This window comes from Cricetulus griseus (assembly GCF_003668045.3).
Source record: "Cricetulus griseus strain 17A/GY chromosome 1 unlocalized genomic scaffold, alternate assembly CriGri-PICRH-1.0 chr1_0, whole genome shotgun sequence".
NCBI classification, from domain to species: Eukaryota; Metazoa; Chordata; class Mammalia; order Rodentia; family Cricetidae; genus Cricetulus; species Cricetulus griseus.
In genome coordinates, this window is record NW_023276806.1 from 259501112 (window position 1) to 259511256 (window position 10145).

At 49.1% G+C, this 10145-nt stretch overlaps 1 protein-coding gene across 1 annotated transcript; it reads right to left on the reverse strand.

Annotated features, from left to right (window-relative positions):
• Nucleotides 1–5717: 5717 nt before the first annotated feature.
• Nucleotides 5718–9454, reverse strand: Tff2 (trefoil factor 2). The gene is made up of 4 exons (XM_035451471.1): nucleotides 9376–9454; nucleotides 8582–8731; nucleotides 7562–7708; nucleotides 5718–5791 (listed from the first exon to the last, which is right to left on the reverse strand). Exons 1-4 carry the CDS (start codon nucleotides 9452–9454, stop codon nucleotides 5718–5720), a joined length of 450 nt encoding a protein of 149 aa, XP_035307362.1.
• Nucleotides 9455–10145: the final 691 nt, after the last annotated feature.

Here is a 10145-nt window from a genome sequence, read left to right on the forward strand (position 1 = left end):
ATCAAATCATTTTATTATATCATCCTTTTCTATGTGAACTATGTTTTGAAAGAAGGAAGAGGAGGAAGAGGAAAAGGAAGAAGGAGATGTTGATCGTAATGATTGACAGGAGAAAGGCAGGACAAATCTCATTCAATGCTAATATCATAATTTCATATTCACAGAAGACGTCACAGAAAAACTCAGAGAGTGAAACGGGTGCGTGGATCTACATGAAGGGTTTCTTCACAGATGAAGTCTCGTGTCCTCCTTTGAGAGAGGTGGGAAAGCAAAGAGCTCTGTTGAGTTACTTGGTCGTTGTTGTGTCTAAATACCTGAAACAACTTAATGTAATCATTCTTGATCTTCCAAATGCTTCGACCCTTTAATATAGTTCGTTCCTCATCTTGTGGTGACCCCTCCAACCATAAAATTACTTTCAGTGCTACTTCATAACTGTAACTGTAATTTTGCTTCTGTTATTAATATAAATATTTGTGTTTTCTGATGGTCTTAGGTGACCCCTGTGAAAGGGTTATTCAACCCCCAAAGTGGCTGAGACGGACAGGTTGAGAACCACTGACTTAAAGGATGAAGGACTTATTGGGCTTGAGGCTTTACAAGGTCACTTGACTCCATATAGTCAGATAAAACATGTTAATGGTAGGATATGTGGAAGAGCCCCAGTATGCCACTGTCACTCATTACGGTTATGGACATCCTGTATAACAAACGCCACGGGCATTTAACATGAGGGACATTTAGGCTTGCTCCACTGTGTTGGCCAAGCCCACTCTTCACACCACTCTGACTTCCCTCCCTGGGCAGAGCTTTGGCCTCAGTTGTCCTTGAGTTTCTCCCCCAGCCTCATCTACTAGGGGAGGGTGAAGCTGCTCCCTGCTCACCTCCCTAGTGGCCCACAAGACAGAGCGTAGCCTTTGCAGGGGTTCAGTGAGCAGAATTATGCTTGGATAATAAACATTGATGCCCTGGCCCAAAGCACACACATCAGAAGCGTGTGTCCCAGCGCTGTACTGTAAAGTCAGATATTAGTCATCAGTGATTGCCTGCCCCTAGGCAGCCATGGGGCTCCTGGGGGATCAGAACATTGTCTCCAAGGCTGCACAGTTGCTTGTTCTTCTGTCTTGACAGACCCCAGTAAAGCAGCTGCAGGCAGGATCCTGGACGGGCTCCCTCTGGGGCTATGAGGGCTATTTAGATTATGATTAATACTCCTGTGTGCCCAGGTACATGGCAAACAACATAGCCATAAAGCAGAAGTGCTGATAAGTAACTCGTGGGTCATTAGGAGACTTCTGAATGATAAGGACTGGGGAGCACGAGGAGCCGGGGTGCCCACCCTTCCTGACCCGACACACCTCCCACGGTAACCAACACAAAAGATCTTCAAACCCTTGCAAAATCCCCTAAAGTCACGTACAGGGACTTGTGGCACGGCATAAAGTGAAAGGGGAAGAATACTGAGATGGTTCATCAAAAATGTAATTTATATCAGGATCCTATTTTTCTTTGTGGGGACACTTTGCTCTGCTGTAGAGAGTTTTAAGTCAATCTGCCGGAGAACTAGCCCATTGGAAAATTCTAGGCGCCTCTTGGGTTTGACTCGGGTTTGCCGCCCCCCTCATTAGACCCTGTGCATTTCCTGACCTGCAATCCATTCCCTCTCTGCTCTTCCTGAGACATGCTGAGTAACTGGCATCAGTGGATTATTACCAAGCAAGGTTTTTTAAGAACATCCAAAAACCAGAAGTGATTTAACCCCCAGGCCTCAGAGCTGGGAGCAGGGGCTGCAGTATTAATATCAGACGAGATAGACATCAAGCAAACACAGTATGGAACTTGACAAAGAGGGACATCTACAGCCTAGGTGTGACAAGCACCCTGCTATGGGGACTGGGAAAGCCCATCAGCCCCATAATCCAGGAACCATGAAGTTGGAACAGAAATGGTCCAAAAGCACCATTGGCAGGGGAAACACACTGAGATAAGAGAAGCTAAGTGGACAAAACATATTTACATAACATATTTACAGAGTGTAATCAAGAAGCTGAGCCTATGGTTGTGTACATCAAACTCTAATCCCAAAATAACACAACCTCTTACATCCCCAGCATTTAATAGCGTATTTGTTCACAAAGAAAACAGAAAATTCTATAAAGTGGAAATGTGATAGTCACTTTATGATCAGGCTTGTCAAAACCAGGAAATGTTGACATTTTAAAAGAGCAATGGGCCAGCAAGGTGGCTCAGGAGGTAAAGGCACTTGCCACTCAAACCTGGCAATCTGAGTTCGATCCCTGGAATCTGTGTGTAAAGTGGAAGAGACCAGGCTCAACAGACTTGCCCTCTGACCTCTGTGTACATGCCATGGCTCATGTGCCCCCCCCCACACACATATTATAGTAGTAAGTAAACCTGAAAACAAAAAATTGGGCAAGATGGATAAATTCCTCGGAAGATAACAGCTCCACCCGAGTGTCCCAGCGGAGACATAGGGCTGAAGGATGCTGGGCAAACAGAAGTTCTGAGGAGCAGGCCCATCAGGGTCTCCATCCTTAAAGTGTCTGAGAGTCCTGAAGGCCTTACACACCATGAAGTTCTCACGCTGCAATGGCTGCTCTAGAGGAAACCACAGATAAACCCACGGGTGTCCCTGAAGGTGTCACAGAGGGAGATATGGGCGGGTGTTGAAGGCATGGATCTCCCAGAAGAAAATGTAATAGGAAGTGTTTGCACCTCGGGTTAGGCAGATGTCTTTAGATAGGACACAGAGAATGAGTCACACATACACACTCTCACACACACACACCTGGATTTCAACAAAATTAGAGGAATTTACTCTTTGCCAGAGACTGCCAAAATAAACGAAAGGATGAGCCATCAACAAGAATTAAATATCTGCTCACCACAGTGATAGGGAGGGGACTTGTTTGTTTGCTGGGTGTAAACCTGGCCTGAGCTGGAACTCACTCTTCGGCCAAGGCTGGCTTCAACCTGGCAGCCACCTTGCGCCCTCAGCCTCTCAAGTGCAGGGATTACAAGGTGAACCCCACACTCGGCTCTGGGAGAGGAGTTGTATGTAGGATGTAAGAACTCTGACAGAAAAAACAAAAAACCACACCAATTAAAAATGTGTGAGCTGGGGCTGGCAAGATAGCTCAGTGGGAAAAGGCACTTGCTGCCAAGACTGAGGATCTGAGTTCAATCCTTTCACAATGAAAGGAGAGAACCAACTCCCTTAAGTTGTCTCCTGAATTCCACAGACCTGCCCTGGTATGTGCATGCCCAAATAAAAATCATTTTTCAATATCAAGAAAGTAAAAATAAACTACCTAGACACTTTTGCCAAAGACTACGGGGGGGGGGGTGCCCATGAGATGTTCAACACCACTTGTTAATTGAAAACAGCAAGTTAAGATAAAAGGGGGCTGTCCTATCACATGCACTAATAGTATCAAGGGCTGGATGAACACGCAGAGCATCTGGTCCCCTCACCCATTGCTTGTGGGCAGGAGAAATGGTGCGACCTCAATTGTCCTGACTCTTACAAAGTTCAACATACCCCTAGAAATGGTGGGTGTTTATCCTAGTTGTCAATCATTTACCAAAGTAAGTCCAAAGACTTGGGGCCCAGGGGCTCCTGGCGGCTTCCTCTATAATTAAGATCTGGAAGTAACTCAAAAGCCCATCCAAACACCCCACTGTGGAGTGCTACTCAGCGATAGTAAAGAACAAAGCTTCCTTACAAGCAACAGCCTGGTGAGTGTAAAGGCAGGGGGCGGTGTCTCTATGAGAAAGCCCAGTCACAGCTGCAGGGCACACTTACAGGAAGTTCTGAAAGAGACAGAGCCAGGGAGAAAGCAAGCTGATTATCTGGTTCTTGGAGAGGCAGGCAGTAGACACAGAGCTTTACTCGGGGGCAAAATGATGGTCTGTGTTTGACTGGGATAGTATTTACACATTTGACTGGGATAGCATTTCTCAAACTTGATGAATTTGCTTACTTAATTTTTATTAGTTTTGTTTTTTGAGACAGGGTTTCTGTGTGTAGCCCTGGCTGTCCTGAAACCTGCTCTGTAGACCAGGCTGGCCTCGAACTCACTGAGGTCCTCCTGTCGATGCTGGACAGCTACTTAACTTAAATTTTAATGCGCACAACCCACACATTAACACGTCTGATTTTAAATAATAGTCCATAACTATTATCCCTATGAGTTCCACTAATGAAAAGGCACTGGGTTGGTAACAGGGTGGCTGGATACTGAGGTTGAAGGCAGGCTGCTCCCTGAGTCGGCCAGCAGAGGGCACCAGAGAACAGTGGCTGCCAAGTGGGAACTGGAGACATGAAATGGCCCTTCCTTCTTCAGCACCACACTTTTTTTTTTTTTTTATTGTGCTACATGAATATCAAATTACTGAGTGCTGAGCAAAAAAATAAATATGGGGGCTACTGGCCATGAGCCTTTGGGAAAACCTGGCAGTTGTGACCGAGGACTGTGTCCTGTCCTCGGAGTCTCCAGGAGACCCAGTGGGGTTGGGGTGGGTCCCCTCCAGCAGGGAGGGCTACCGAGCAAGAGGACTCTTCTCTCCCAATCTGCATGACTAACCTGGAAGCCGAAGCTGTCCCGTGGGAAGCTGGGACTCCCTCCCTCCCAGGGCTGGGGGTCTGGGAAAGTGGAAGGGGCTGGAAAGGGTGACAGTTGACAGTATTGAAGGGCGGTGTGTGCGTGCGTGCGTGCGTGCGTGCGTGTGATCCAGGGAAGGTGAATTGAGGCCCGCAAACCCCTTGTTCATCTGCTTCCTATCAGATTGACAGCTGCAAGACCCCTTCCACCAGGCTCTGCCCTGTCTGCTTCTCAGAGGTACTCCATGCGATCTCGGGCACAGTGGAGGCCTATGAAGGCAGATGGCACGGAAGGACAGGCAGAGGCTACTGAGGGGTCCTGGGGGGAGGGGGATGAGGTGGAAAAGACAGCATTTGAGGGCGGGTTTAAAGGGAAAAGAGGCTGGTTTTCGATTGATTCAAGAGTCACTATTGCTCCAGAGGCAGGAGGAGCCTGTTGGTGGCCCTCTGGGGAAGGCAGAGGGTGACACAATCTGAGCACGGAAAGATGTCTCATGGTCAGCTAACTCCTAGTGTGGGGCAATGTGGGGCAAGCAAGAGTTATGAGAGCATGATCAGGCTCCAAGCCTCTGACTGACAAGCAGAGCCCAAAATGATGAAGACAGCTGTGCTGTGTTTCCTCAGATTGACAAGGGTCATGGTAATTTTGGAAGATGAGCCTCAACTGACAAGAGTTCCCTATCAGACTGCTCTGTGGTCAAGCCTGTGGGGCATTTTCTTGATTGGTGATTGATGTTGGAGGGTGCCCTGGTGTATAAGAGAGCAGGTTGAGCAAGCCAGAAGGAGCAAGCCAAAAAACAGCGCTCCTCCATGGCCTCTGCATCACTTCCTGCCTCCAGGTTCCTCCTTTGAATTCCTGCCCCGACTTCCTTTCATGATGGTCCATGATCAGAATGTGTAAACTAAATAACCCCTTGCCTCCCAAGTTGTTTTTGGCCAGTGTTTTCTCATAGCAACAGAAAAGCAAACTATAACGCTGTTCTTGGATAGCCACACAGCTGAATAGGATGGCTCCAAGAATGAGGGAATCATTTCACCGGAGTTTCCCAAGAAGGAGGAGGGGTTGGAGTGGGGCAAACCAGTGGTCCAGGCCTTAGTCCTGGACCTCAGGATTTCCCCCAGGCAGCAGAAGTAGGCCACTGGGTGATGCTAACCAGTCGGCTTGGGCTGCAGAAAGGAAAGGGGATGAAACGTTTATCAGAAGCCAGCCTCGTGCCATCCTGCACCCTCCTAGCTGCTAGATGGAGACCACCAACAGTTCTTAGACCAGTGGTTCTCAACCTTCCTAACGCTGTGACCCTTTAATACAGTTCCTCATGTTGTGGTAAGCCCTCCAACCATAAATTTATCTCTGATGCTGCTTCACAACTGCAATTTTGCTACTGTTACGAATCGTAATATAAATATTTTTGGGAGATAAAGGTTTGCCAATGGGATCGTGACCCACATGTTGAGAACCCAAGCCTTAGACAATGCAGTGAGGACAGGGTTTGTGCTAGAGGCTTCCCTGCCCAGATTTGCCTCACTGCAACACTGTTTCCTCTGTCAGCAACTTCCATTTGAAGGTGTTATAGAGGATGCTTTTGAGCCAAGAAACACCATGTTCCAGGCCCCCACAGCTCTAATTCACATCAGGGGGCAACCAGTGGACAGGGGCCCATGTCAAACATGAGTAGCTCTCAGAGCAATTGGTACAAGTGAAGGCTTTGGGGAATTGTGGTCAGAAATCATGTATTACTCCCTTAGGGTCCATTGAGCTCTTTAAAGAGAACAGATTGTGCAGAACCACAGAGATGGCTGACTAGAGATGGCAGAAGTTCATATGGGCAGAGCACTGTCATTATTGGAGTGGTTTAGAAGTGTCCAGTGGCTTGCTGCTCTCAGAGGGGATGAAAGGGTGTTAAAACTATACCTCTTACACACGTGTAGATGCACACATTCACACACTGTTGCTCACACATGCGCACACACACACTGATGTCTTCACAAACATGCACAAATTCACACACTCGTGCACACATATATGTAGGTGCATGGTGTGTACATGCACCGTGTACACTCCATGTATTCACACCCAAGTGCACTCACACACACACACACACACACACACACACACTCCTGGACATACCCACACATTCACACACACACTGTCTCAAAGAAACCAAAATAAAATTTGCCAGGATTAAAAGGTTTTCTTTACTTGGAAAACATGCTGTGTCTAGCCACTGCAGAGGGTTTATGAAAACCCAGAAATTGATGGAATCTAGTTGAGGCTTTCTTCTTCTGGCTCATAGCCCCAGGGAACCAGTGGCTGGGCAGCAGTACCTCTCAGTAATGACAATCTGGAGGCAGAAAAGCAGGGCAGTTGGTAAACATGACAAGGGGCCATAGGGGCCTGCACTAAGGAGTGTGGTCAGCTCATAACCCACAGATCCCGAGAGAGACGAAGGGGTACAAGGACGACACCCAAGCCTCAGCACTCTCTGAGGACCTGTTCTCCCCAAACCATTAGAAATTTCCCAGGAGTACCTGCTGACCTGTGTGTGTGTCACACAACCAACCACTGAGGGATGGCTGATTTCGGGGAACCCCACAGTCCACATAAAATGCAGGTGTAGTGTCTATAACCCTTGTGTTGCTTTCAGGTGGGGGTGGAGATAGGCAGACCACTGATGCTCACAGCCCAGTCAGCCTAGCCAATCAGTGATCTCTTAAGTTCAAAGAGAGACCCTGTCTCAACCATGATGGAGAAGGGCTAAGGGAGACACTTGATGCCAAACTCCGGCTACCACACACCTGTGAACACAACACACACACACACACACACACACACACACACACAGAACACACACAAGGGAGGGGCCCTCAGCAGGTGGGAATAGGTGGGTGTGGCTCATGACAGGCCCCCGGGTGGACCCCCCACCTGCAACCATTTACCTTTCACAGACTGTGGGAAAAAACACCAGGGCACCCCAGAGATTGAGCTGGAAAAGCAGCACTGTCGAGAAGCGCACTCACTGGGGCTGATGCCCGGATACCCACAATTCTGTCGGGCTGACACTTCCATGACACACTCGTCTGATTCTGGCCATGGGAAAGAACAGCATACAAGGCTCTGTCAGGCTGGCCACTCACTGAGGGCCACTAGTCCATCCTTCCCAGAGATACTGGGTTCACAGCCTCCGTGTGTCTCAAGGAACTCCTTAGGTTGGTATCTCTCGGGACAGTAATAGCTAGGGCCTAGTTGTCCTTCCCACAGGAGGGCACTAGCATGGGGAGGCCATCACAGGTGGGACTATCTGCAGAACCGGAACCTCAGGGAAAACCACATCACCCTTTTGGACTCAGTGTTCAGCTCTATGAAATAAGAGCAGCTCACTGTACCAAGCCCAGAAGAGGCTTGAAGACACTGATCCTGAAAGGGACCTTACACACAGTCATCCACCTACCTGTTTTGTTTTGTTATGTTTTTTTCCTGTAAAGCACACTGAACACTGGGGCGGCGGGGGAGGGGGTCGGAATTCCCCACCATGAGTGTGACCCAAGGGCAAGGTTCATGCCTGCAGTGGACACTCACAGCTAGCCTTGTGCATACTGTATTCACAGTTTTCCCTGACTTGAAACACATTACAAAAAAAAGCTGTTAGAAGCCTCAACACTGTTCTTCATGTCTCAAGTCAAGTTTCCAGGGATGACAATGGCACCTTAGCTGCTGCCTCCATTTCCTTTCTGAAACTTCTTTGGAATTACGGTTTTAAATTGGGGGGGGTGAGATTTGGGTCTGCTCACAGGCAATTGTAGATACAGGGCATGGGGGTGCGGGAGCAGGAGGGGGTATAGAAGAGGCACTATGGTTTCCTTTTGGTAAGCCTGGGCTAGACAAACAGCCAGGCTTCCAAGCACTTGCTCTAGACCTAAGCTGACAGCTTGCAAGAAGACCCAGGTCTCCACGTTTACCTTGTCTTGGAAGTGGTTGGTAACACCAGGGGACCCCACCAACGCTGGAGTCAAAGCAACACCCGAGATCGAAGCACTGTCCATTGGTGATGCCCGGAAAGCCACAGTTCTTTCGGTTTACCGGTGCCATCCTGGAGCACTGGCAGGGGGCTGTGGATAGATCCATCCAGGGTCAGCCCTGCCCAGTGAGCCATATGCCTGCCCCAACCTGCTCTGGGACCTCAGGGATCTTCTAAAATCCCATGGCCCAAGGAGTGACACGGGGTCTTATTTTGCCCATGTTAGAGTTGTTTGGTTTACTCCTGAGGAAACCACAGGCTTTTGTTGAAACCACTTCATTTTTTAGAGAGAGAGAGAGAGAGAGAGAGAGAGAGAGGGAGAGAGAGAGAGAGAGAGAGGCCACACAAACCACACAAAGATGATGGCCCTGGGGACCTGGGAGAGATCAAGGTAGAAGATGAGCAAGATGGCAGAGAGCAGCAGGCTCTCCTGTCCTAACCAGGCTGACACCTGTAGACATGGCCCTTTTGAGTAAGGGTAGCTGGGTGCAGTTCATACAGCAGCACCCAAACTGCAGGGTTCTGTCTAGCTCCTTGCAAACTGTCACTTTGCCTTTATCCTTTGAGGGCTCATATAGAAAAGCCCCACCTAGTACAGGTGACAGTCGAGCTACAGCCCACCACTCCTGTGCCTAGGACAGGTGATGATGGATGAACTACAGCCCACCACCAATCATTCGGATCCAAACAGGTTTCACCTCCCACCCTCAGGGTTGTCCATGGACTTTTACTTACAAGGTTTGTCGCTCTCCACCAGAGCACACAGCCCTAAGACAAGGACCACTGCCAGAAGAGAGGCTCCTCGAGGTCCCATGTCTGCTCCACTATACCTGAGCAGCCTGCAGGATGCCCGGTTTCCACTGCCTGGTGTTTTATTGGCTCCTGTCTGTTTGCTCAGTGGCTCTGATAACCACCCTCCACCAGTGGCCTCAGCCCTCTGTCGCCTTTGTGCAGAGGAGCTGACAGCTCCACGTGGAGGCCTAGAAGAGGTGGGAGAAAACCTTGGGCAGCCACACCAGGCTTCCAGGCTGGGGCAAGCTGGACTCCATAGGCACAGCTGCCCCCTGCCCCTGGCAGGAAGCAGGGTCATGCCGGCTACTGACGTGGGGAATGGGCCACGTGTGCAGCTGCAGCTGGTCACTCTCAGGGTCACACCCAGGAAGGGATTAGCTATGTTTTACCCTGGATAAAGTTTGTGGCTATCATAGAGACAACTGATTTTTTTTTTTAAATATTTGGAGTGAGGCTATGTGGGAGAAGGACATTCCATCCAAGAGTCTTCTGGGTGGGGGTGGGGAGAGCATCTCACGGGACTATGGGAGGCACCTCCAAGGTACCTAGTTTGCAACTCTGGTGCAGGGTCCACCCTTCCTCACCTTGTTCCCTGCCAACCTCAAGGACTGTTGTCCACTGAGACCAGTTGACAGGGCCCAAAGCTGGACATTCTTTCTCCCATGATTATGCCTGAGTTTATTGGAAACAAAAGCATTTACAGAAAGAAACAT

Bases quoted from the DNA above. Each gene is read 5' to 3' on its own strand.
- Tff2 (XM_035451471.1), bottom strand. From the start codon at position 9,454: ATGGGACCTCGAGGAGCCTCTCTTCTGGCAGTGGTCCTTGTCTTAGGG. The intron at 8,732-9,375 runs GTAAGTAAAAGT...ATCTATCCACAG, and splicing joins GGTGGAGAGCGACAAACCTT to CCCCCTGCCAGTGCTCCAGG. The intron at 7,709-8,581 runs GTAAACGTGGAG...TCCCATGGCCAG, and splicing joins CCAACCACTTCCAAGACAAG to AATCAGACGAGTGTGTCATG.